Source organism: Alosa pseudoharengus, unplaced genomic scaffold, assembly GCF_046254945.1.
Source record: "Alosa pseudoharengus isolate Yale_2024_CS ecotype anadromous, Long Island Sound unplaced genomic scaffold, YU_APseudo_1.1 YU_APseudo_1.1_scf_16, whole genome shotgun sequence".
Classification (NCBI taxonomy): Eukaryota; Metazoa; Chordata; class Actinopteri; order Clupeiformes; family Clupeidae; genus Alosa; species Alosa pseudoharengus.
In genome coordinates, this window is record NW_027468630.1 from 35,991,148 (window position 1) to 36,017,724 (window position 26,577).

Genomic DNA, 26,577 nt, shown 5'->3' on the forward strand with positions numbered 1-26,577 from the left:
GAGTTGTAAAGTTATTGATACCTCACTGTTATGCATAACTATGTCATGTGTGCACATATAGTGTGTGAGTGTGCGTATGTGAGTGCAGATCAGTTTTGTGCCGTGAGAAGAGTGTTTACTTTTTGAGTGGTGTGTGCATTAGGCCTTATTGTTTGTCAGTAAAGGGTACAGCGAAGGCCATAGTGAAGCTGACACATGTCCCTAGGGCTGTGGCAGCCAAAGAAAAAGCAGAGCAGTAGACCTGGAGTTAGAGCTTGGGCAGGTTATTGATCCTGGGCACTCAGTTTATGGCCACAGGGCATTAAAGACTAATAGACATTCCGTAATACACACACACACACACATATGGGCTTTGTAATGTTCATACAATAATGAATCCTCCCCAGAGTCCACCAGGGTGACAACATGTCCTGGGCAGATGCGCTTGGGCCATTCTCAAGGGTGTGTCCTTGAGATTCAGATGATGTCATATCCTATGTTTGAGATCACATATGATGGGTTTCTACTTCTTCTTCTTCTTCACTTCCTTTGCTTTACTTCCTTCCTTCCCCTTCTCTTTCGCTGCAGCCCCTTCGTCTGCTTTGCCCTGCTCCACGGACAGGATCTCCTCGCCCTGCTGGCGCGGGGTCATGCGTATGACCATGCTGCTGTCGGCCGTCTCGGCTACTGTGTCGTCCTCCTCCTGCTCCATGGTCTTTGGGATAGGAGAGCGTTGGCGTGTGGGCGTTGGAGGGGGCATGGGAGATATGGAGCTTGACGTGTGTGGCTGAGGCAAGGGGTAAGATGGAGGGAAAGAGAGAGAGAGAGAGAGAAATGAAGATGATTGATAAGTGTGTGTTTGGATTCTGGAATATCCAGCGGACATTTTCTCTTGTCTGTCACAAGTTATTCAGAGATGTGTGTGTGTGCTAAATAAGTACCTCCAGCCCACTATACGTTTCTTTCAGCTTGGCGAAGGTGCCTGTGATGCCAGCCTTCTCCGTCACAACCAGGGCGGCCTTGAAGAGCTTAGGTGTCTCCGGGCGTGCTGTTATCACCTCTTCAGCTTTTTTGCCTCCACCTTCATCTTCAGGTTTCTTATCCTTTGTCAGCATTTTCCTGCGGAGTGACGATAAGGGAAGAAAATGTGAAGTAATATTTAATCGTTCATTTCAACTATAAAATAAGCAGAAAGCACAGTCACCATCAGTTCATTTACTCCCACACTCCCACACACAAACACAGGTTCTGTAGCTATATCTGAATTGGATTCACGAGTAAAAGAACAGCAGAATCATGAGACATACAGTACACCTAATGCCATGCCCCCACTCTCTGGAACACAGGAAATGAGGTTTGAAAGAGAGGGTAGGAAAGGGAGTGGCCACTTGCTATACCATGTGACAGACCACATAATTCAGAGATCTGGAGGTGTGATGGAAACCATAGGGTGTGTGTGTGTGTGTGTGTGTGTGTGTGTTTTAGTCCCACGCCGGGGTCTGTAAACACGTGTGTGTTTTGTTAGGCTGTCCCAGTGGGTGCGCTGGGAGCTCTCGGTCGGGGGTCAGGGGGTCGGACGGCCATCTCCCTCACTTGGCCTTCTTGCGAAGCAGCTTCTGGGACTCAGGATAGTTCTTCAGGATGTCAGCCAGGTCCTTCTTATCCAGGATCATTAGGTTAGCAAAGCCATGAGCCTTGACATTCGCTGTGCGTCTGTTACCTCCACCCCCTGCTAAGAGGCTGAACACAGGGACAGACACAGACACCGTACATGACATCACAGGTAGACTCAAAGTCACACTGAAGACGGCTTGACGCCAGAATGTGGAGTCAAGGACATGGTGCAATAAATCCTTTTAAAAGTAACATACAAGAGATTGCGGTTTCCTCCACTTCTAGACTCAAAGTCACCCAACAGATACAACTCCCCACAAAGATGTGTGAGAATGGGTAACAGTATGTGTGTCACAGGTCTCACCTGATTTCTCCAAACACAGCTCCTCCTCTGATCGTCACAAACACAATAGAGTTATCAGGACCACCAACCACTTGTACCTCCCCTGCTTTTATGATGTACATTTCACGACCAATCTCACCCTGTAGAACAAGAGGAGTTGGGGACAGCTCACCATCCTGTCAGCAGCCCTCAACAAACTTTAGGAAATAATGGGAATGTGAAAATGGTAGTGGGGAAGGGAAAAATAAGAAGCATATTTACCTTTTTACAGACAAAATCTCCTGGGAGATAAACTACAGACTTCAGCCTTGTAAGCATGTCAAAGATTAACTGTCTGTCACAACCCTAAGGAAGCAGTAGATGTAGAAATGAGAAGTCAGTTAAAGGAACACGCCACCCAATGTCAGTAGTAATATATGTTCTTACCTTAACTTTCACAAGTTGAGTCATACCTCTCCCGTGTCGGTACGTGCACTCAAACGCTCTGGTGCGCGGCTGGACTGTGTTAGCATGTTGCTATGCTAGCGGGCTTTGACGGTAACTAAGCGTAGAAGTAATCAAAAACATCCACGTTTTCCCGACTTAAATACAGTTGCACGAGTAGTTGATAGAAATGCTACGGCCACGCAACATGAAACGTGGCGATTTTCCAAGCGAATAAACCGTAGAACTACAATGTGTGGCGCAATAGCACTTGGGAGTACTTCGACCTAGCGTAGTAGTATTGTTAACACCTAATTGTAGATCCTATCCACCACAGAGTTTAGAATCCATGCTAGATCGACCCTCAGCCTCTCCCTCCCCTCTGAGCGAGAGAGAGGCACACACACTAGAGATGCGCTGATGGGCTATTATTTCAACCATAACTGCATAGCAAAACTTATCATCCATCAGCCATCCATCAGCACCAAAGTTTTTTGACCAATTTTCAAAACCGCACCCGCCCACCATCCGCTGGTTGTTTTAATGTTATATGGGTGATGCAGCGCTGCTGACGTGAGGCTAGAAAGCCCTTGCCTGTTCTAGAAAGACTGATCTAATGCAACAAATAGGCTATATTAAAAGGCTAAAGTCGTACATTGGCTATGTTGTAGCCTATCCCCAGAATATCAGCAGCAAACTCAGTCTCTGTCTCGCAAAGCAGTCTCCAAATAAAATGCACATCGGCCTGTTGCCTATTCTGCCAGCTTGTGACAATATATCGTCCAAAATGCTTGATTGCATTGCATTCTCCACATTTTTAGCTAAATTTTCATGTACCACATCAGCATTTTTGTTCAGTGAATCTTTTGTAAATTGCTTTACAATAGCGTCGGGCCCTTGTCAGCAGCCTTCGGCTTGCCTCTTGCCACTATTCACTCCTTGACTTCCGATGTCATTTCTGAGTCATCTACAGATGTTTACACACATTCACCTCCCTAAATAGAACCAACTTGACGTTGACTTCAACCTGTGTTATATCCTAGATGAGACTGCCTGGTTTATTTTGTTTCGATATTAGCCTATATATAAAACACATAATTGTAGCATATACCATTCAGGGAATAGGCATTTAAAAGAGAGACAGAGGGTGATATGACTCAGAAATGACATCGGGCGATGGCAGTGCGAGATGTTCAGAATGTAAGAGCTAAAACTTCTACAAACTCAATAACATCCACAGCGGAAAAAGAAGGTAAGAAAAATAGTCGGAAAACTTAGATGTGTAAGGCAAGCAAGCAAGTTTGGCGGTTGTTACTAAAAATGTGAACATGCACGTTGCACTGTTGTGCAGTGGACTTTCAGAATGAATGGAGTCGGAGTTTCTTTAATGACTTGAATGACTTGTTATTTTATCCAGGATTTCTTTCTTTTTGCAAAAAATAAAGTACAATAGGCATTAATTAGTAGGCCAGGAGCATGTTGAAATTATGTGGCAAATTGCGTTTTTTATTACAATGATAAAATTGTAGGACGTGACCGAAGCTGAGGCAAGCCAGGCAATAGGCTTATAGGCCTGACGGTAATTGTAAAGCAATTTACAAAAGATTCACTGAACAAAAATGCTGATGTGGTACATGAAAATGTAGCAAAAAATATGGAGAATGCAATGCAATCAAGCATTTTGGACGATATATTGTCACAAGCTGGCAGAATAGGCAACAGGCCGATGTGCGTTTTATTTGGAGACTGTTTTGCGAGACAGAGACTGAGTTTGCTGCTGATATTCTGGGGATAGGCTACAACATAGCCAATGTACGACTTTAGCCTTTTAATGTATTTGCTGCATTAGATCAGTCTTTCTAGAACAAACAAGGGCTTTCTAGCCTCACGTCAGCAGCGCTGCATCACCCATATAGCCTACATTAAAACAACCAGCGGATGGTGGGCGGGTGCGGTTTTGAAAATTGGTCAAAAAACTTTGGTGCTGATGGATGGCTGATGGATGATAAGTTTTGCTATGCAGTTATGGTTGAAATAATAGCCCATCAGCGCATCTCTAGTGTGTGCCTCTCTCTCGCTCAGAGGGGAGGGAGAGGCTGAGGGTCGATCCAGCATGGATTCTAAACTCTGTGGTGGATAGGATCTACAATTAGGTGTTAACAATACTACTACGCTAGGTCGAAGTAGGGGAGACCGGGGCTGGTTGGAACAGGGGCAGGTTGAAACACTGTTAATATCCAGGCTACTAGAGGGAGCTGCAACAAAATTCCAACACTAAACTGACGGCCTTATTGAGTAGAGTAAACTCACGTATGTAACTGGTCTCCAGGTCATTAACCCTTTAGGTGAGAACAACATTTTAATTTTGTAGTGTCAAAACTTAGAATATGCACCTCCCACTAAATACATCCTAGAAGGGTAATAGTTAGGGATATATAAAAAAATATTCATTATAATTGACTGCTAGGGGACTCATCTATATCTTAAAATGAAGTTTGAAAACCTGAGGCTATTTTGTGACAAATCTATAAACTTTGTATTTTACACATAAAAACATCATCAATCTTTATTTTAGCATTGTTATTGTAATTACTGAACATAGTTTTACATTTGGAAGCATTTCAGACATTTTTAAACATTTGAAGTAAAAAAAAAATCGGTAGGGAGCAAATTGGTCTTGACGGTGGGCCCTACTGAAGAAAAACACACAGGAAAGACATCAGCAAAGCCCTAGTACAGACAGTGATATAGATGAGCACTTCAAACAAAAGCAAAAGGGGTACTGCAAAGGACTATAACATAGGTGTTCCAACCAACCCCGACTACATGTGCCAACCAACCCCGTGCATGGGGCAGGTTGGCACACGTGCACAACACCACTTTAATCATATATAACTCAAAACAAGGGATCATTTGTTGACATTGAATGTATACATTTTGTAGCTGAGATCCCAAGCTTTCAGTTAATCACAATTTGACAATTTCAACGCATTGTAAGGCGGAGAAATATAGCCGAGAGTGAAAAGTGTTCCAACCAGCCCTGGTCTCCCCTACTCCCAAGTGCTATTGCGCCACACATTGTAGTTCTCCGGTTTATTCGCTTGGAAAATCGCCACGTTTCATGTTGTGTGGCCGTAGCATTTCTATCAACTACTCCTGCAACTGTATTTAAGTCGGGAAAACGTGGATGTTTTTGATTACTTCTACGCTTAGTTACCGTCAAAGCCCGCTAGCATAGCAACATGCTAACACAGTCCAGCCGCGCACCAGAGCGTTTGAGTGCACGTGCCGACACAGGTATGACTCAACTCGTGAAAGTTAAGGTAAGAACATATATTACTACTGACATTGGGTGGCGTGTTCCTTTAAATTCAGTGGGTTAAGTATTGTGAAAGTATTTTCAAAAATAATCATTCTTGAGAGATGCAGTGCTTCACCTGAAAGAGGGCCACTTTGCTGACAATAGCGAAGTTCACATCCACGGCAATGTCAAGCCGCATCTTAAGTGGCAGCTGCGAAAGCAGTTCCAGCTCATCTAGAGATAGAAATAGACAAAACAAGAAATAAGAGCGTTGTTTTGGATCCCTAATGTCTTCATCACAGCTATATTTATCATAGAAGTACAGCCATTGTGCTGTGTGGAGGCTGATACTTACCCAGCATGCCTGTAGACTTCCAGGTGTAGTCGTACCAGGTTTTGACCCGGTTCTGAACTTCATGAGGAATGCGATAGGTTGTCATGTACTTGATGGTGCTGTCCATGCAAGCTCTGTAGTACGTCTCTCCTGCTGTAGCTGCTCCAATGACATCTCTCATCTAGAACGGACAATTAGCAATCAAGTCCACTTGCTGACCCAAATGACACAACCTGTTATAAGGAAGGGGATTATATTACATGTCATCAGTTACTGTATATGAAAGAGGTGAAACAAATTATCAACCAACCTGACCAATCATGATAGAAAAGGCGAACACACCCACAAAGTAATTGACCCCTTGAAAGGTAATTTCATAAACTGAGGTGGGATCTGGCAAACCACCGATGGTGATCAGGGTCTTCACAGCAAAGTAGTAACAGCGTATGTACCTGTGCAAATAGCAATTACAGAAAGTTATAGGCCACAGGGTTGGTGGACACAGTTTATATCATGATTTAAAACATTATTTATTGAAATTAGCGTGATACATTTATACTGTATTTAACTGAGGATTGAGAGTATAACGGTAGGGTCACTCACTTGTTCCCTTTGCCATTATAAACCCACTTAGTGCTTCCCAGGCCGTGGTAGTCGCAGAAGTAGTAAAACAGACACGCGTTGATATGCAAGGAGTACAACAGGTAGGCAGTGGTTCTGATTACTCTGTGAAAACAAGAAAGAGAATGGGACACGGGTGTGTGAATGCATGGAAAGACATACTGATGCTGATCCAATAGAAGGCCTCTCACATCATTCATGCATCTCCACCTGCTGGTGGTATGTGGTATTACCTGTAGATGTAGGCTTTTCTCATGACTGCCTCCAAGCGGTCGTTAAACTCGAAGAATGCCATGTACTGTTATTGAAAGAGAGAGAGTAGGTTACCAAGCCATCTGTACCAAATAATGTCACCATTATCAGCCAATGATCCACATGAATGCACGAATGAATACATGTTTCGTGACTGGATGGATCATTAATTTATTCAGAGCATCGCAGCATGTGGTGTCACAGCAGCCATACTGTCTTACCTTAAGCAGGCGAGGAAAGCGCAGCAGGGAGTTGACACCTGTTTTGAAGTAGAGCAGGTCGAAAGGGAACAGACTAAGAACGTCCATCTGAAAGACCCAGAAACAATACCAGTAAGTGATGTTTATGCTGATGCAGCAGTGATCACACCATGATGTACTGCAATACCCCCCTGTTTTCACCTCACCTTGAACCTGAACGTTTTTAAGTAGTTTTCTCTCATGTCCTTTTTATCACACTGAAATGAACAAAGTTTAATGTTAATCGTTAATGATCCATATTCAAACATTTCAACATTGGCCTGCCTGTTCAGTTTTTTCTGCATTACAAATGTGTGTGTACAATATGAAATTCATTCATTAGTGTCTAAACCTATGATTTTAATATCCAACAATAATTTCTGTTGTGTGCTGGGGTGTGTGTGCATATTCATGTAATGAGTCTCCCACACACCACAATGTCTCCAGCACGGACAAACTGGAGTCTGGGCTGGAAGATTAGAATGTCCATGAGGTAGATGCAGTCGCAGGTGTAGTCAGCGAGGAGCCACCAGTGGATGTTGTCAGGGGTCTGATATGGGAAAGCCCAGCGGACGGGGATGAGCCAAACGTTCCAGTTCCAGGCGCATGTCACAAAGAACAGCCACAACACGTAGATCAAGTCTGGGGGGAAGTAGAGAAAGATAAGGCCCTGGTTGGTCTCACATACAGACAAGTGAAAACAAGGCTTCATTCCTGCATGTTTCATGTACCCAAATAACACTTCTAAGTCCCCTGAATATCCAACACAGAATGTTTTACAAACTTAAAGGTGCTCTAAGCGATGCTGGGTAACGTCACTTCTGTTGACTTTCAAACAAAACAGAGAGCTAGCTCGCTACTTCCTCTCCCTCCCTCCCATGCTGCTCCCGTGCAATTGAAACTCTCCTAAACGCGCATCTCGTCTGTGATTTGCTGGAACAGTTTGTTATGTTTTTATGGGCTAGGTTTGCCCAGGTTGTTTTTATTGCCGTTTTTGAAGCCTGGGCTGTCCACAGAGATCACATTTTTTTACAGTGTATTCAGGACATAGACAGCTAGCGGTTGGTTAGGTGATGTTTGCAGTAAGTGGCATAAAATGTTTTAGCCTACAAAACGCGTGGCATCGCTTAGAGCACCTTTAAATACAAACTGATATTATAAATGATTATTTCCCCCAGGGTTTGTTCTCCACTTACTGGTGAAAGGGTCAATGCTAGCAGGGAAGCGGTAGTCAATAATGGTTCTAAGCCAACCAGGAAGTGGGGGAAGAGTGAATTTTGGTATTTTGATTTGATGGCCCATGAATTCAAAGAATTTCTCTTCCTCCTCCTCCGGTGCCTCATCAGCAGGGGCGTCTTTCGTCTCCTCGGGGGGTGGGGGAGGAGGTGCCCCTGATGCAGGCTTCTTTTCAGGAGCTGCAGAGGGCAGATGGGACAGTCGAGGAGCAAGCTTGACCCGGTTCCACTGGCTTTGCCCAAACTTGAAACAACTCAACTCCACCCATCATTAAGTCAATGATTCAGTAAATGTTGTAATTATAGCATTTAGGTTACAATGCTGTTCTCTAAAAAGCCACACGTATGAACTAGTCGAGTCTGGACTGGGCGACTCACAGGCGGACGGACTCTCCTCATCAGACTCGTCAGGGTCAATGAGTCTGTCTCGGACCCGCTCTGTGCGCTCCTTGAACAGCTGGACCAGCTCCTGCAGCCGGTCGCTCACCGCAATGTTGGTGTGGCTCGCTGAGGAGTGTGACCGCTGCTTCATTCTGTTGGGAGCATGAAAGTACACCACACCAGAGTGAGTTGCAGCAACGAAGCACAGTCCAGAAACTCCTACTGACATTCAGCGTCATCCACCCCTCCCTCCTTGTATGGTTTCATGGCCTTGGCCAGGTCTCGCTTCGGTTAGTGTAATTACTTGGCAACAGTCTGAAGTTTCCCTACACCACATTGGGTGTGGCTGGTTGAGCAGTGGCACATAAGCATGTTATACTCACTCTTCATCCACGTTGAGGAGGCCCTGTTTATCCTCCTGGAGCGCTTTTCTGAGCAGGGGAAAGAAGTTTAAAGTTGAAATGTTTTGTTACATGGAGAGTTCAGTTGCTAGAGATGGTGGTTGAAAACAGACTTCCAGTGTTAGTTTTATAGTGCCTTGAGCTGCATTCAGTATACATATAGGATTTTATATATTTTGTATGTAAGAAATGTAAGTGAACTGATCTCTACCTTAAGAAGAACAACGGGGTCTTAATTACTCTGCAGCTGTGTTCATGAAAAATCTCCATCTTGATGTTAGGGGGCGTCATACACTTACCCAGGCACACTGATGCCCATGGCCTCCGGGTCATCAGGGACGATGATCTGTGGTATGTTTGATGGAGCTGTTACGTCCGCTTCCTCCACAAGCTCCACAAACACAATTGGCTGAGCATGGATGACCTCTAAGAGACACAAGAAACCCCCCCCCCCCCGCTATGTTAGAAAAGAGTACTGGACTACACTTGTTCTGCTGTATATCACCTACTTAGTACTGGACGTTTCCAGTGTACCTCAAATTCAGCTAATAAAAAAAAACCTTTCATCGGTAGCTTATTTCATTGAGAGAGTCTAAAGAAGTAGGTCACTTAGCAGCCTTACTTCATGTGAAACTGGTCAAAAAGCACATGCATGACTACCGGAATGCGGGTCAAGACTAGTGCTGTGAATAGACAGCAGAGTTACTTTAGCATTATCTGCATGGGGCAAATGGCTATTTGCCAGTGGCTTGTTCAAATTAAAGTGTACAGTGTGTTGCTTGATTCAATACATTATTCCTTGTTATTGTGGCAGATATGAGTGTGATACTTCTCCTTTTGAGTACCTATTGTGCAATGAAAGCTGAAGTACTTACTTACACTATTGTTTTACTTGTGCTAAGAGTAAAAAAAACAAGCACAACACAAGGAACACCATAGAACAGTATGACATCACATCACAGCACAGCACAGCACAGCACAGCACAGCACAGCACCAGACCTTCCAAACACCGATAAGTTCACCTGAATAATGGCAAGTTGAGCAGGGCCTCAGCAAGACGCAGGCTGGATTAGGGAGGGCTTAGGGAAGTCTCTGAGAGGCATCTAGTGATTGGCAAGCAGGGGGGATTAAAGATGTTTGTTTTATTTTTTTTGTGTGGGGGTGGCGGGGGATAGGCCTACTCATCTGTCTACAGGCTCTAACTGCAGGTCTTGGCACGTCCGCTTAGGCAGTCAAGGGGTAAAGGGTGTTGAGGCGATGGAGGACGTTAAGGTAGCACTGGTGGGCTTGCTTGGGCAGCTGGGAGATTTCGTCGGCTAGCTCATGAATCTCAGGGGACAGCGTGGGCAGCTTAGGCAGGCTGATGTCATTCTCCTTCAGTAGCACATTGAAGCGGTCAAGGAACTGAGTAGTGTATGGGATGCTCAGGACCCAACCCTTTACCGCTGAGCAGCTATCAGGAACTGCAGGAAACAAAGCAACTTACTGCATATGTGCATTGAGTCAACCTCTACATTTAGTTATCGAGTTAGTTAGTTAGTTAGTTAGCACTACTCAACCAGATTTTTACATTGCTAGCAGTAGCAGGCACAGCAGAACACAGCACACCTTTAAGATGATGCCAAGACTTATTTAAAAAGAAACTGTATTTGATTTGATGATGAACAGTACAGTGTTGCATGAATTCAAGCAAACACACTGACCTCCACAACCTCCCTCTGTGGTGTCCTCCTGTAGATGAACAAGCACATGACCATGACTGATCATCTGAATTGTGTACAAATGGCAGATGTGTGTTTAGCTGAGTATTATTTCTCCATCCTCTCCAAAGGCAGCCCGTGGGCTGGACATACCTGTTCATTAGCGGGTGGCGTGGGCTCTTTGCTGGCCGGCTGAGGCTGTGCGGTCACTGGAGCCTCTTCAGGGACAGGCTCAGGGGATGGAACTCTCTCAGGCTCAGGCTCTGGCTCAGGCGGTTCTTCTTCAACTTCAACTATGCTGCTAAAAAAAATAGCAGGCAGAAGATTATATGTCCATGCCAAGGCCAAAGCCATGCTGTTCTGTCCGGAGAAAGTGGAGGACTTCACCCATAATGATTTTTGTGTGGATTCCACCAATCAAAAATGTATCATAATGCACATATTATTTAGTGGTAGTGGTAGCTGTGTGTCCTGAAAATGAATGGAAAAATGTACGAGAGATGACCATGAATCATTCAGAGGTCTTGTAGTCACATTGTTTTGAACTGAAATGTTTGTTTGTGCTTTGTTAGTACAAAAAGCCTGAACAAAGCTGAGATAAAAAAATTAATCCAATGTAGTTGTCCGAAGAATAGATATGTTAACCCACTATTCCTTCATTTGCAAGGATTCAGGCAAGAGCTTGCTTCTAGGTTTAAATTAGTCAGATTTATTACATGGAAACAGCATGACCTTCCCACTGTGCTACCTACCTCTTCATTTCAGCTCTGAAAGGTGGATACAAAAAAGTAATGGCAATAGCATTCACATGGTGATAAACTTGGTACTTGAAACATTAAAAGTTTAGATGTAGAGGAAAGCATATTCTATTTATCTTATTGGAAGTTGCCATGCTTTGAAACAAGTATATATACTGAATACTCTTTTGATCCCGTGAGGGAAATTTGCATTTATCCCAATCCGTGAATTAGTGAAACATACTCAACACAAAGTGAACACACAGTGAGGTGAAGCACACACTAATCCCGACGCAGTGAGCTGCCTGCTAGAGCGGTGCTCGGGGAGCAGTGAGGGGTTAGGTTCCTTGCTCAAGGACACTTCAGCCGTTCCTATTGGTCAGGGATCGAACCAGCAACCCTCTGGTTACAAGCCCCAAGCCCTAACCAGTAGGCCACGACTGCCCCTCACGCATTTGGGTGTTGGATGATGGCAAAAGCATGCTGTGAATATTTGTTGTTGTTGTTGTTGTTGTAAGTATGGTCAGTTTAGGATTGGGTGGTTTATATAACAACAGCTTAGAGTTTGTAGAGTATGAAGGAATGAAGCATGATTGATTTTATTAGCAAATGTACCTGAACTAAAGCAGTGAACTGGGTAAACCCAGGCCGATCTGCTGGTGATTTGATTTCTGAAAAGATTGAGCTTGGTCTGGTGATTGCCAGACTAGGAATACAGAAAATATTGGGGGAAAGTGTACATATTGGGGGTCCTTACTTAAAGGAGAACTTGGGCAATCTCTATTTCTTGAGGTCACTGAGTACTGTTGGTACGAGAAAAAAAAAGCGATGCTACCTAGCTTGAGTTGCTGTAGCCAACAGCTAGAGAAGCCAGGCAGCTACAGTGCTACACTCTGGGGACATGATTTAAAATATATTGCATTCCATAATATATTGCATTCAAGCATTGGTGCCCTAGGCAACTACCAAAGTTGTTTATACCAAAAGACACTATTGATTCTGCATGTAAGAAGTTGCTTGGACACCTGCTGACATGTCCAGCACTAGTTGTACAAGCACTCTTTAGCAGCCAAGCAGATCAGAGGTACTCCACAAATAACTCGGAGTTAGTATTCATCCTTGACCGGGATGAAGGGTATTGTATGGATGCTCCTATGCAGGCAAAGCACCCTGCAGAGGTCAACTCTTACTCAGTCTTATTCTCCTCCTCACTGTCCTCACGCAGCCCCTGCAGCCTGTACAGTGTGCCAGAGAGGACAAACAGAGCCTTAGAGCTCACATAGACATGGGACAGACAGAAAAAGCCAGTGCAGCAAAGCACAGACAGAGAGAAGGCGAGACACAGAGTAGCTGGCCATGCAGACACACACACACACACACACACACACACACACACACACACACACACACACAGGTAGAATCTGCAAGGGAAGAGAGATGAGAGACAAAGCGTGTGCGATAGAGAGATGATAAGAGCGACAGAGCGTGTGCAATAGAGAGATGATAAGAGCGACAAAGCGTGTGCGATAGAGAGATGATAAGAGCGACAGAGCGTGTGCGATAGAGAGATGATAAGAGCGACAGAGCGTGTGCGATAGAGAGATGATAAGAGCGACAGAGCGTGTGCGATAGAGAGATGATAAAAAAGAGACAGAGGGCACTTACTCTGGGTCTTCCTCATTCTCTTCCTCCTGGATATCAGGCAGTCTTTGTGAAACAAACAGTTAGCAGGTGAAAACGGATCCACATTTCACAAGCTTCAGGTAGGGCCCTGCAGTGTATGTGCATGTGTGTGTGCGTGTGTGTTTGTGTGTGTGTGTGTGTGTGTGTGTGGGGGGGGGGGGTCATGTATGTGCACATGCAAGTATGCATGTGTGTCTGAATATTAACCATTAGTCACAGTCCCAGATCTCAGAATCAACACACACTAACTATGACTACAAAGGACACTACAGGGTGAAGTACTGTACATCCCAAAAGAGACATGCTCCCTCTCTCCTGTCTTCACACATAATAGAGCGTGTCAGTGCCTTGATTATGCCCTTTGACCCCAGTACGGTTTGTGCTGATATCTGACTTACTGCTCTCCGTCGTCGGGCTCTGCTAGCTGTGCTATGGGGGTGCCTGTGTCCTCCTCCAGCTGCCGGACGGCCATCTCTGCCGCCTGCCGGGCTAAATCCTCTGCAATCCGGGCCGCCTCCAGCCTCTGCTGCTGTAGTCTGCGGTCACATGTCAGTAGACGTTCAGTATAAGGGGTCGAGAGCAGAGCATGCAACATGTGAGCATCGAAGCATGACAACTACAGAGGAGATCAAAATTCTGAGTCCATGTAGTGGAAATCCTCCCAAGACTGTACTGTATGGATGTGGAAAAATGATACTTAGGTCAGAGGTAGAACATGTGCAGGCTAAACTTATTGCGTACTGGAGTTAAACTTGCACTGCCTCAAAAAGACCAGGAAGTGAGAAAACCGACGAGTGAACATCTCTATCACCTCTCCTCCAGATTGACCATTGCCACCGCCTGGGTCTTAGCGTCCTCTTGCTCCTGCATGGCCAGCACCTGCGGTATGAGCTGGGGCAGGGCCTGCAGCAGGGACATGGCCTGGTCCGCCTGCGGCGCGTCTCCATCCATCGCTGAGCAGCATGGGGCAGAGGCGTGCTCCTTCTGGTCACCATCCCAGTCCGACTCCACCTCCTCCAGGACCATGTCCTCTGGGTCCTGCAGCAGACACACTGGACAGGGAGCAGGGACAGGTCAGGGCTGTCAGGGGACCAATGGAGAAGATACCTCTGTAGAAAAAGACTCTACTAAAGGTATAAGTAGTGATTCGACGTCTTTACTCAATAAAAAGTAATAACGTACAGGCTCTGAAATGTACTTAAAGTATAAAAGTAAAAAGTATCGTAGTCTTTTTGAAGAACTATTTTACCAGTTGTTTTTAATGAAGAAGTGGACTGTAGCCTGACATTCCTACAACAACTGTAACTCCTTAACAACTATTTCACTGTCCTTGGTATGGTATTTCATAAAAAAATGGAGTACTACTGTTGTCAGTGATATAAGTATTTGAAATGAACATGATTTCTTAATGTCTAGTGACATATCAGGGCCATTTTATGATTAATTGAAATTAATTTCTTACATACGGTTCCTTTAAGGAGAAAAAGCTAACATAGAATATAATGTTTTGTCGTCTGCACATGCACTGAATTCAAAAAGTTTCCATTATCATGTAACCATTGCTTTGGTGCTGCCCCTTAGCACCCCTGCAGTTGCAAAGTCAATCCCCTTTTTGCATCACTATTGTTGTCCCAGCCATTTAGGTTGAAATCAGCCTTGATGTTGAAAAAGCACACAGTGACCTCAAATAAAAAATAATTCATAACTCGCCTCAAATGCATTAACACAAAAGTAACGAGCCAGTTTTGAAAATGTTAGGAGTAGAAGGTACAGATATTTCTGTGAAAATGTAGGGGAGTAAAGTAAAAAGTTGTTAGAAAAATAAAGTACACAACCTGAAACTGCTACTTAAGTACTGCACTTAAGTATTTGTACTTTGTTACTTCCCATCTCTGATATTGTTAATATTGAAAAATCTGGGTGGGAGATTATTATTCTGATAAATAATTATCATATAAATTATATAAAATGCTGTAAATTATTACCTCAGAACTTTTTGGAATCATTAAATAATAAAAGGACTGTCAATAAGTATTGTCAATACAATGTTTGGTGCCATCCAGCTTTATAGGAGCCACCAGGGAGATCCATATTGAATGGTCCACTGATTAAATCTGATAGTTTTAAGGGCATTTGATGATGTGTATTGTTTCATAATGTAGTTCTTTATAGTGACACAGACATGTGTTAACACATAAGGTTTATTAAACAAATACAACTGAAGCCTGAATCACATAGCAACATGAGTGTTAATGATCTTTTCAATTATTTAATTAAAACATTCTGCTCAATATCTGATAAATGACAAAACTTTGTATGTTCACTGATTTTTCACATTTTCAATGTTACATTAATCACCATCTAATGTTCTGTCATTATATACATTGTATAATTAAAAATAAAACATTAGCTGCCTGAACTGCTAATATTTCATCATATAATCAACACATACAACAAGCTATCATCACCAGTGATGACTTTAATTTTGTGAAATCTGATATGACCAAATATAATCTCTGCATTATGCAGTTACAAGGAGTTACAGGCGCGAGGTGAAAGCAGTTCAAGTGTTTTCCTGCTTTCATGGCGAAAGCATGCCATTGATGGTTTTGAGTGATAGTATATCCTTGAAACAGTGTCTCTAGCGGAAACAGTATTTCAGAATAAACTAAATTTAGCTTATAAATAATTCAACTTTCTAAGTGCAAATATCAGAAAGCATAATCTCAGAGGCAAGCAGTGAAAGCATCCCTACAATACAATGAAAACAAATTATGTTTCCTGTTTCCAGCAGCATTGAAATAACCTTCTAAACAAATGACCATTTCTATCATTACTCCACACTGTACCCATATCCACAAGAATCACAGTGCTTGAAGCATAGCTGCTCTGATATGAAGCTGCCTGTCTGCAAATTGGCGCATCTATCTGTCCATCTGTCCATCTGTCTGTCAGTCAGTTAGCCATTCTGTCTGTCTGCCACTGTGTCTGTGTGTCTGTAGGTGCATGTGAGTGACTCTCCCAGTCCTCTTCTCCTTTTGTTTAGGGGGCTCTCCCTGAAACAGAAGGAGAAGAATGGCCGCGTTAGAGTCTGTCCCACAGCTAAGCACCTCATCTCCATCCAGCGTTTCCCAAACGTGCTGTCGCTGCAGCCCGGTGGCGCCTCGTGGCATTGCATGGCATTGCAAGTTTTGGGTCCCTGCTGTTCGTTTATTGGCCTGATTGGACTCATTTGATGACTGGTAATCCACTCAATTGGGTGAATTAGGTGGATGTCATTTTGCAGGGAGGCGTGCCAAACTTGGAGCAGGGTTGGGAAACGGTACTTATAGTGCTGTCCTCAGTCTTTAGCAGTTCACAGCTACACCTCTCTCCCTGGCCTGAGAAACACCAGGTCAATCTTACAAAAGCCAATTTCCTGTGCTATGTAGTTCAACATGGACACTTCTTGCCTTATGGCTGTGATCTCTACACCACATGCCACCTGCACCTGTTCAAATGCCACAGCAACATGAGCATGTGAGGATATAAGATATAAGTTCTACTCTCAGGGTCATTTCACCGCAGTTTCTCCCCTTGTTGCAAAACCTATGGCTTCAACACGTAAGAATAGCTATGTCTAAGAATGCCTATGGGAGGGAATTATAAGGTCTACTCACCATGGTGTACTGCGTCACCGTTCTCCTACGAAGTAAATGAAATGAAATTAGCTGGGGCCTTCATTTAGTTAAAGGCACTTACAGTAAAAGAATATATGGGCCTTTGGACAGCACCATACAGCCTATAGAGGCTTCACTTACCGCAGTTTTCAGCACAGGCTGAGGTATCATGCGGCCAAAACCTGACACGAACCAGCCGACCACACTGAGAGAGAAGAGACATGTTACTAATACACCAAAGTGCACAGGGCCTTTAAAGTTGTGTCTCACTCTGATGTTGATATTGGATAACTCTGATGTTGAGTTGTAAAGGATACTGAGATATGAGGATAAATATTCATGTGCTTTACACAAGTAATGACACTTAATGTTTCTCTTACTGTGAGCTCACAGACTCCTCCTCAGTCTTGGAGGTCTCAGGAGGAGGGGATGCCACTGTAAGAGAAAGCAAATAAGCACAAATTCATAATAATAAACTGGTAAATGAAGTATAGCTGGAAAAGACTTTATTGTCGAATGCTGTCGATGAAAATTATTGTAATCCTCTACCTGTTGGCTTCTTCACAGAGACCTCGGAGTGGCTATCGACTGGCTGTGGCACCACCTTCTCGAAGCCATGCTTCAGCCACTCAATGACACTGTAAGAGATAGATGGAGTTGTGAGACCAGACCATGGGGAGGACAGACGTGGACCGGACAGAGACGAGGAGAGAGGCAGGCAGGGAGGGAGAGAGATGGAGAGCTCACCTTGGAGGGCCCACTTTGCTTTCCTCCTCACATCCTTCGTCTTCTGACACGAGCTCCACAACGGGGATGTGGGGGAGAGGCTCAGCATCTACAAATCAGGGAACATAAAACCACCACAGTCATGACAGGTTTTTATTACTTATGTCATAATGTCAATCCCCTATCCTCTGAATGCAATTTGTGGAGCTCATCTTAGACAAATGTGCAGTGTCATAAAGCCTTATCCATTGCATGAAGCATACAGATCACTCACCAGGAACATCTTTCATTTCCTGCACCTGAGAAGAGAGCAAGATTCAGTGAGAATAGTAAAAAGACTCTCAATCATCATAGAATTGCATTATGTGTGCCATTATCATTATTCATATGGCACTGAGCTGTACTTTAATATCTGCAGACTTTCTCTTCATCCATACAATCCATATTTGGAGATATTTTTTTCAAGACTCTGACTTGTGATTGAGAAGTTTTTTTTTTTTTTTTTCTATTCACGAATGCTTATGTGCTTAACAATATTGTGATCTATGAAAATCATGACATTTGGTTTGCAAATGAATGAGATTGCAAAAGCAGTTGGGTAAAACCATAGTACACCAACAAGCCACTCTGTTCCTAGTTAGCTGTTGAATCATCATTTTAAATGGCACATTTTGTGATTTTTGCATTAAAACCCCAGTTAAAAGATTCTAGCCGGTGGCCAAGTAAATTTAGGACAATTAAGAACTCACAGGCTTTGCTGAACATAGTCTGAACAGACAATTCCAATGTTAGAATCAGTATAGTAGAGTTGCAGTAACAGTGTTGTGATTTCAAAATCAGTAGACTATGCTGTTTAAATGCAAACAATCACATAATGTAGTGTTAAAATGAAAATAGACCAGCTATTCTTCAACAGATGAAGCTTCAAGTCTCAACCCGGAGGATGATCTGAATGGAAAGGCAGTGTTCCATTCCAAGCGACCACAGCTGGGGCTACTCTCTGTTGTGAATGATGCTCTTATGTCTGAGGGAAGAGCACTGTCTCCCTGTCCTGCTTCTGAAATACAAAGCTTGGCCAGAACATTTTAGTCCCTTTTTTCTTTTTTTACTGTTGACATCCTGTCACATGTATAGCAAGGACGCCAGCTTGTGACAAGGTTGGAATGGAAATACTCTGGCTCAGAAAACTCCTGAGGAGAGATCAGAGAATGAGCTTAGAGGCTAACTGTTTAGAGCAAACCCTGTTGTAGACTAGGACACAGCTGTGGTCAGTAGGGAGGGGGGGGGGGGTGATTGGGAGATCAGGGCCCTCTGGTGCGAGGGAACAACATATCCACTGAGATCCACTGGGGTCGTGGTCTGTCTGAGACCATCATACTTAATCAGCCTCAAAATAGGTCAAGCCCATGGATCACCAAGTGATCTGATTATGGTGAGTTCCATCAAGTGGGTGTTTTCAGACCCCTCTCTGTAGAGAAGTGGATGCTCAGGACTGGGGGGCAGAAGGAGAGCATTGTGGCTGGAAATATGTTTTGGCTGATTTGCAAGAACTGAACTGCTCCCACTTTACTTACACTGGGCTTCACCTGAATTTCCGCAGCTGCTGTAACCTAAATGAGATGTTAAACCCAGAGCAAGTGAATTGCTTCAGTATCTTGAGGTGGGACTGTACACAGGTGGGGTACGGGCAGCTTAATCATTGTCTAGATGACATATCAAACTAAGATGTTCTTCAGTCGGCATTTTCTACCTTGAAGAACCCTTAGCTGGCAGAAAATATATCGTACAGCTAACAACAATAAAACTAATTAACAACTACCTCAGGCTAACAACTATGACACTTGGACACTTCACAATATTTCATTATTTCAATATTAACATTTCATTGCAGGACTGAACCCTTAAAAGTTATTTGTCGTCTAACACAGGGTAATATTTAAAGGTTCTCCTGTAAGCACAACCTGAAACACACACACACACACACACACACACACACACACACACACTGAGCTCATGTCCATGGGACAGAGGCCAAGCAGTGAGTAAGAGTTCTCTTGACTACCTCTGTGGTTTCTTCAGGTTCAGCTGTTGTTTCTTCTTTATACTTCTCATCTGGTTGGGGAACCACTTTTCCTATTCCCTGCACGATCCAGCCAATGACTCCACTGCCTTGGCTAAGGAAACAGACAAACAGAATTCTGTAAAGCTGCCTATGGCTGGGCAGTAGGAAACATTTTAACACCAAGCAGGCACTAGGGGGCAGCAGAAGGCAACGCACAGACACAAGCCTGCTGCAGCTAAGCGGCACTGAGCTAAAAGTGGAATTTGGGTGTGTTGAGTCTTAACACGTCTGTTGAACTAGTCTAACTGAAGTGGAATTGATGATGAGCCTAATCTCTTAGGCAAAGCTTTAACATATTTTTTTCAACCATCTTCCTTTAACTAAAGAACGACTACTTAATTATGAATATTTTTTAGAATACATTCTGACATAGTATTATCTACAGTTGGAGATTGGCTTATCAGGCAATTGTAAGCCTTTCTAGAAGCCATTTAAATGTATGAGCTGAATGAATGACACGTGAAAGTAAACAACAGGTCGAAATAAAGTATGGCTTGAGGATACTACCATTTGAGGTGATCCAGCTGCCTTTTTGGAAGGGTTAGTACAAATTAAATGGCAAGTTATGATATTTTCAGGGAAATGCTTGAGGTTTTTTTTCCAAACCAGCTGAACACAGGTACAATAAGAACAGCTATGACCTTCATATTTGTGTTGGTAGAATTAATGGACTCCTGACATTGCTGATGAATGTTTTTGTATACTGAGTTGAGTTAATGTGATTTGCTACAGCAGTACTTGGTGTATGGATATGCACAACATGATGCTACTTAGTATGCAAACTCTGTTTAGAATTTGCATAACATTATGCTTGCATAAAATAAGCGTTACATTAATTTACATGCTAAGCTGCCAGCGTTATATATCATGATGAGATGCCACATGGACTAATGGGTCTTTAGCAAATTTGGCTTTAGCTACATTGGCAAGAGCAGAGCTGGAATGAGACTGGGTCTACTCACCCTTCGTCTGCCTTACTGAGGTCAGTAAGAGTACAGTAGGGTGAGAATATGCCAAAGTCAGTTTCAGATACATTCACATTACAAACTCTAATGCACACAAATACTCTGAAAACTCTTGTCTGTGAACACTCTGGAACAGCATTGATAAAGTGAAAAAAACACATATAAATATAAAAAAACATGTAAAGAAAGAAATATAAGAAAACCCTACCTGGCACCCGATGCATCATCCTGAAGAAAAGGAAAATAGTAAAATATTAATGTAAAATTCAGGATTAATTTACTGCTAGGGCCTACGCCTCATTATATGTGTAGAAGGAGAGTGAAACTCTTGGGGTTTGGCTCCTTTTGCAGCAATAAATCCATAAGAGTAGGCTAGGCTACTAAGTGCTGCTGTTCTGACTGATGTGTTGACATTGTAGTGCTGTGCTGATGCTGATGATTGTCTGAATAAGTGTGTGCGAGATTTGACATATAGTCAGGGTAATGTTATCCATTTTATAATGGATTTTCATTTCATAATCAAATGAAACAATACTTAATATATCAGTGCATTTAAAATGCACCAGACCAGCACTGTGCGGCTGTGAGTTTCAGCTGGCTATTCTACACGGGTGCCTTGATTCAGAGAGCTTTCTCCAAAGACATTCCCATTAGGGCATTTAGCACATATTAGGAAGCTGGGCTTGGATCTTAGATGGTAATGAAAGGATGATGGGGTGGGTGCCTGGGGTGGAAGTGGATGTACGCTATCTTTACCACCGTGTTTGCCCTGGTCAGCCTCGGGCTGCCCGGGGGCTGGGGCAGTGCACTGGAAAAGCCACTGGAGAGCCAAGTCAACACTCCACTCTGGACACTGCAGAGGCAGGGAAAGGAGAGGAGATGAGGAGAGAGGGAGAGAGAGAGAGAGAGAGAGAGAAAGAGAAAGAGAAAGAGAGAAAGAGTAGCGGGTGAGAAGAGATAGAGAGGGAGAAAAAGATGGGAATAGGAGTGGGAGAAACGAGAGAGAGAGAGTCAGTTGAAGGTAGGCAGATGAAACCTGCCTCAGGCAGCAAGCCTATGCAAGGTTTGCTGGGATTTTCCTGTGATCATTTCAGCAGCCTGTCCATGCATCTGTGTCCCAATCCTATAGCAGGTCATTAGGACTTGGCAGGGGCCCAGAACGAGAGAGAGAGAGACAACCACCAGACAAACAACAAAACAAACATAAAACACATCCAACGACACAGGTGTCTACTTTAAAAACAGAAGTGTCCACGTTAGCAGCTGTTGTGTTGAAAGATTTCAATTCACATACCATTTCAATTCACATACCTAGATTCTTCTGATACTTCTTCCTCTTTGGCCTTGACTGGTTTAGGAGCTGCAGATATAATAAAAAAAATATGAGCACATGAATGTGTGAATGTGAATATCATATTATATGGTACATTAATAAATCCCTACTATAACAACCATTACCTGATTTTGGAGGTTCCTCTTTAAATACCACTTTCTTCTCCTGTATAAAAGGATTGCATTAAGTCACTTGATTTAATTGGGAGCTAATAAAAACACACACACGTGCACACACACACACACACACATACACACACACACACACACACACACGTGCACACTCACACCCACACGTGCAAACACACACACACACACACACACACACACACACACACACACACACACACACACACACAGCTGTCATACGTACTGGAGGTGGTGGATTGGGCTTCTCTTCCTCCCCAAGTTTTCCTGGCGGATCAGGAGGCTGGGGAACCACTTTTGCCACCCAGGTGAACATCCTACGCACCACAGAACAAACACACACTCTAAACACACCAAATTAAGATGTTCAATTCATACAGTAGAGGGCCTAAACAAATTAATCAAAATGTATCAATAGCTTTGAAAAACATAGCTGCTAAAGGTACAGTAGGCCGATATACAGTATGTTTGGAAATGTGTGCAAAACAATAAAAAAAAACAAGCTTCATAGAATGCATGTTTATAAAACAAACCAAAACAATCTTTTTTTCATCATGCCAGTTAATTACATTTTGTCTACTGATCTAGAAGATGTAAACGAATAGACTATTTTGTGGGGAAAAAATGTGTTTTGTAAATTTCAATCAAATATCTGGACACAACTGAGTGGTTGTGATTGCATTTGAATTTGTTCTCAGTAGAACCTCTGTTGGCTTTGTATGTCAGACTTGTCAGTAGTTGCTGGGCAGCATGACTAGGGAACTGTCAGCTCTAATCAGAGAATTAATGTTGGTGACCCTAATCTCTCCCGACCAGCAGAGTGGCAGGAATAAAACACCTCTTCCAGCTGGCAAAACAAAAAGCATATTTGGAAATAGTCTCCAACGAGATACATTTCCAGGCACACTCAAAAAATCTTTTGAAGATAATCATTGTATTGTCCTCTATAAACAGGTACCTGAAGGCCCCCAAACACACCTCTCACAGGGAAAAATGAGTCACTGTGCCACACACAGGCAAACAACCTGTTCCTTACCAATGTGTGCTCAGCATTTATGCCATAATTTTAACAAAGTACTTCATTATTTTGCTTGCACCAACACTTTAGCCTCACACTTATCCACAAAATCCATAGACCCATCCAGACAAGAAGGATTGGCGGCCTAGATCTTAACTGTGCTTCAGAAGGTCACAGTCACAACCAGGCAATGACTGCACACAATACTAGCTGAGAGAGCACTACACAGCCTCAAAGGTTGGGAAATACTGATACAGAAATAGATAATTTAGCTGCACAACTTAAACATCACTAGCCAAAGAGATCCCTCTATGGCAAATCCTCCAGGTAGGGCACCTTCAACACAACTGGGGGCCACCATTGTGCGATGAGAAACATCTAAAATCTTAAAAGTTGAGCAAGGGAAGCAGAACTGACATAACTATATGAATTAGCTGTTTTCCTTCTAGTGCAGAATTTGATAAAGACTGATGACTTACCTGATTGCTCAGTTGCAGGGTAACATCCCAGAGGAAGTTCTGCAGGACTGGAGGTAGAGGAGAGGGAGAAGGAGACAAGCTGGATTAGAAGAGAAGACACCCAGGAGGCTAACAGGATTAGGAGTTGAGGGACAGTGTTTTTACACTGAAGGCCAAGGCCGGGGCCAGCGCAGATTAGCTTCAGGAGAAACCAGAGCACAGAGCCCAACGCTGCCACTGAGGAACCTAAAGAACCGGAACACAAGACAGCAAACAGCCAATAACCCACGTGACTGAAGATCACTGGCGTCATTCTGCATTTACATGTTTAGAAGCACCGCTCATAAGATCAGGTTTCCTAGAGTACTCACACATCCGTGTTACAGTATGAATACTAACTCATATTATTCACCAGTTTTGTTCCTAATTGTCTGTCCTGAGTGGATCTCTGTTCGGCTTTCAACAGCTCCTCTGATCTCTTCATCTGTCCCTTTCCAATCCGTTGAGGCCTCCTATCTTTCTGATTCCTCATAATAATACCCTTGTCATAGAATTTGATCCTCCTCTGATTGAACTGCATTTCATCTGCCTGTTTTTCAATTCATTGGCAGTCACAGCTTTGGCTTTCTGGTCTTTTTAGTAAAATGGTGGCATGCCAAAATCTTTATATCTCATGTGCTATACATTAGACATTGATAAAATATGTATTGAACAATACAAACGTGGGTGCTATACATTAGATATTGCATACATAAAGGTTTAATGGTAAAGGATATAATGTTTTAATTTCGGTTAGACCAGTGGTTATCAAACTTTTTCTTTCATTCCCCACTTTGATCAAGGGGGCATTCTCGAGCCCCACCTGTCCCTCATCGCTCTAAGAAAGTGGTAGGTCAAGCTTAAAATTGTCAAATTTATTGAAATAATGACAAGTTCTAAATATATCCTCTTCAACAGAGTTAAAATCAGCTGGTGCTGCAGATATAATAATAAATAAATACATAACACACATATTTCTGTTTTCCAGCAACATATTACATTACATTACATTACATTACATTACATTACATTACATTTGGCTGACGCATTTTTAGCCAAAGCGACTAACAACATGGTAAACAGTTTAAGTTTTAGAGCAATTCTCAACAATATTAGGACAATTTAAAAAACATTAGAGTACAGTAAGAATAAGTGCATCAGTGAGTGCTGTTTTTAACAGTTACGTGTCAGTTTAAGACGGCTGGTGAGTGCTAGGATCAGCAAGACTTGTTGTAAGTGTTGCTATGAGAGGAGATGTTCTCTAAAGAGCTGGGTCTTCAGGAGTTTTTTGAAAATGGAGAGGGATGTCCCTGCCCTTGTAGGAACTGGCAGTGTGTTCCACCAGCGAGGAACAACAGATGAGAAAAGTTTGGATTGGCCTGAGCGTACCGGAGGTAGAGCTAGACGTCGTTCGTCTGAGGAGCGCAGCGGTCTGGAGGTAGCGTATATCTGTATGAAGGCATTCAAGTAGGTGGGAGCAGAACCGGAGACTACTTTGTAGGCAAGCGTTAGAGCCTTGAATTTGATGCGGGCCGCCATAGGTAGCCAATGTAGCTGGATGAGTAGCGGGGTAACATGTGCCCTCTTGGGTTGGTTGTAGACCAGGCGCGCCGCCGCGTTCTGGATCATCTGAAGTGGTTTCACTGCGCAGGCTGGGAGACCTGTCAGGAGGGCGTTGCAGTAGTCGAGTCGTGAGATAACTATTGCCTGAACCAGAAGTTGGGTGGCATCTTGATTTAAGTAAGTCCTGATTTTCCGTATATTGTAGAGTGCGAAACGGCATGACCGGGCGACTGAGGCAACATGATCTGAGAAGTTTAGTTGGTTGTCGAGAACAACTCCTAGATTTCTTGCAGTCCTGGTAGGTGAAACAGACAGAGAGTCAAATTTGATGTTGATGTCGTGGTGTATGGTAGGTTTAGCTGGGAGGACCAGCAGTTCAGTCTTTGAGAGGTTCAGCTGGAGGTGGTGTGCCTTCATCCATGTAGCTATGTCTGAGAGGCAATCCGAGATCCGTGCTGAAACCAAGGGGTCATCAGGTGGAAAGGACAGATAGAGCTGTGTGTCGTCTGCATAGCAGTGGTATGAGAAGCCATGCGAACGGATAATCTGTCCCAAGGAGGTGGTGTAGATAGCAAAGAGAAGGGGGCCCAGTACTGAGCCCTGGGGGACCCCTGTGGTGAGATGGTGAGGTGCAGATAGCTGACCAAGCCATGATACGTTAAACGAGCGTCCTGTGCGGTAGGATTCAAACCAGGAGAGAGCAGAACCGGAGATTCCCATGTTAGCGAGTATAGAGAGAAGGATGCGGTGATTAACCGTGTCAAAGGCAGCCGATAAGTCAAGCAGAATGAGTACTGATGACCGAGCGGTCGCCCTGGCTTCTTTTAAGGCTTCTGTTACAGACAGCAGAGCCGTTTCGGTAGAGTGGCCGCTTTTGAACCCAGACTGATTTGGATCCAGAAGGTTGTTCTGTGAAAGGAAGTCAGAGACCTGTTTGGAGACTGCTCGTTCAATGCCTTTGGATAAGAAAGGCAGGAGTGAGACAGGGCGGTAGTTCTCCACTTGAGCAGGGTTGAGAGAAGCTTTCTTAAGTAACGGTGTTACCCGGGCCATTTTGAACGCTGTTGGAAATGTGCCGGAGGTTAGCGAGGCATTGATCACGTGTGTGATAGCTGGTGCGATGGTCGGGCTGATGGACTGAAGTAGGCTCGTAGGTATAGGGTCCAGCGAGCATGTGGTAGGACGGCTGCATGTCAGGAGTCTAGATACTTCATTCTCGGAGAGAGGCGTGAATGCTGAAAAAGATGATCTAGCAGTCCCTAGAGGTTGTAGGAGTGCGGTATCTGAGTCCGATGCGTTGAGTG

At 43.6% G+C, this 26,577-nt stretch overlaps 1 protein-coding gene across 1 annotated transcript in view; it reads right to left on the reverse strand.

Moving 5' to 3' along the window:
• Nucleotides 1–502: 502 nt before the first annotated feature.
• cngb1a (cyclic nucleotide gated channel subunit beta 1a) overlaps nucleotides 503–26,577 on the reverse strand; it is a 38,470-nt gene continuing 12,395 nt past the window's right edge. The window contains exons 3-40 of the mRNA XM_076286640.1: nucleotides 23,837–23,917; nucleotides 23,693–23,739; nucleotides 23,154–23,173; nucleotides 22,422–22,512; nucleotides 22,175–22,214; nucleotides 22,028–22,076; nucleotides 21,441–21,569; nucleotides 19,692–19,803; nucleotides 17,904–17,928; nucleotides 17,651–17,738; nucleotides 17,453–17,541; nucleotides 17,284–17,338; nucleotides 17,045–17,108; nucleotides 16,650–16,734; nucleotides 14,056–14,296; nucleotides 13,643–13,780; nucleotides 13,227–13,268; nucleotides 12,752–12,796; nucleotides 10,978–11,125; nucleotides 10,828–10,855; nucleotides 10,391–10,587; nucleotides 9,423–9,532; nucleotides 9,106–9,153; nucleotides 8,720–8,874; nucleotides 8,303–8,521; nucleotides 7,540–7,748; nucleotides 7,274–7,324; nucleotides 7,089–7,175; nucleotides 6,849–6,913; nucleotides 6,598–6,720; nucleotides 6,305–6,446; nucleotides 6,016–6,175; nucleotides 5,797–5,894; nucleotides 2,198–2,281; nucleotides 1,958–2,076; nucleotides 1,573–1,719; nucleotides 921–1,098; nucleotides 503–766 (exon numbers count right to left, since the gene is read on the reverse strand). Coding sequence (XP_076142755.1) covers nucleotides 503–766; nucleotides 921–1,098; nucleotides 1,573–1,719; nucleotides 1,958–2,076; nucleotides 2,198–2,281; nucleotides 5,797–5,894; nucleotides 6,016–6,175; nucleotides 6,305–6,446; nucleotides 6,598–6,720; nucleotides 6,849–6,913; nucleotides 7,089–7,175; nucleotides 7,274–7,324; nucleotides 7,540–7,748; nucleotides 8,303–8,521; nucleotides 8,720–8,874; nucleotides 9,106–9,153; nucleotides 9,423–9,532; nucleotides 10,391–10,587; nucleotides 10,828–10,855; nucleotides 10,978–11,125; nucleotides 12,752–12,796; nucleotides 13,227–13,268; nucleotides 13,643–13,780; nucleotides 14,056–14,296; nucleotides 16,650–16,734; nucleotides 17,045–17,108; nucleotides 17,284–17,338; nucleotides 17,453–17,541; nucleotides 17,651–17,738; nucleotides 17,904–17,928; nucleotides 19,692–19,803; nucleotides 21,441–21,569; nucleotides 22,028–22,076; nucleotides 22,175–22,214; nucleotides 22,422–22,512; nucleotides 23,154–23,173; nucleotides 23,693–23,739; nucleotides 23,837–23,917 — 4,073 coding nt within the window. The remainder of the gene's footprint in view (nucleotides 767–920; nucleotides 1,099–1,572; nucleotides 1,720–1,957; nucleotides 2,077–2,197; nucleotides 2,282–5,796; nucleotides 5,895–6,015; nucleotides 6,176–6,304; nucleotides 6,447–6,597; nucleotides 6,721–6,848; nucleotides 6,914–7,088; nucleotides 7,176–7,273; nucleotides 7,325–7,539; nucleotides 7,749–8,302; nucleotides 8,522–8,719; nucleotides 8,875–9,105; nucleotides 9,154–9,422; nucleotides 9,533–10,390; nucleotides 10,588–10,827; nucleotides 10,856–10,977; nucleotides 11,126–12,751; nucleotides 12,797–13,226; nucleotides 13,269–13,642; nucleotides 13,781–14,055; nucleotides 14,297–16,649; nucleotides 16,735–17,044; nucleotides 17,109–17,283; nucleotides 17,339–17,452; nucleotides 17,542–17,650; nucleotides 17,739–17,903; nucleotides 17,929–19,691; nucleotides 19,804–21,440; nucleotides 21,570–22,027; nucleotides 22,077–22,174; nucleotides 22,215–22,421; nucleotides 22,513–23,153; nucleotides 23,174–23,692; nucleotides 23,740–23,836; nucleotides 23,918–26,577) is intronic.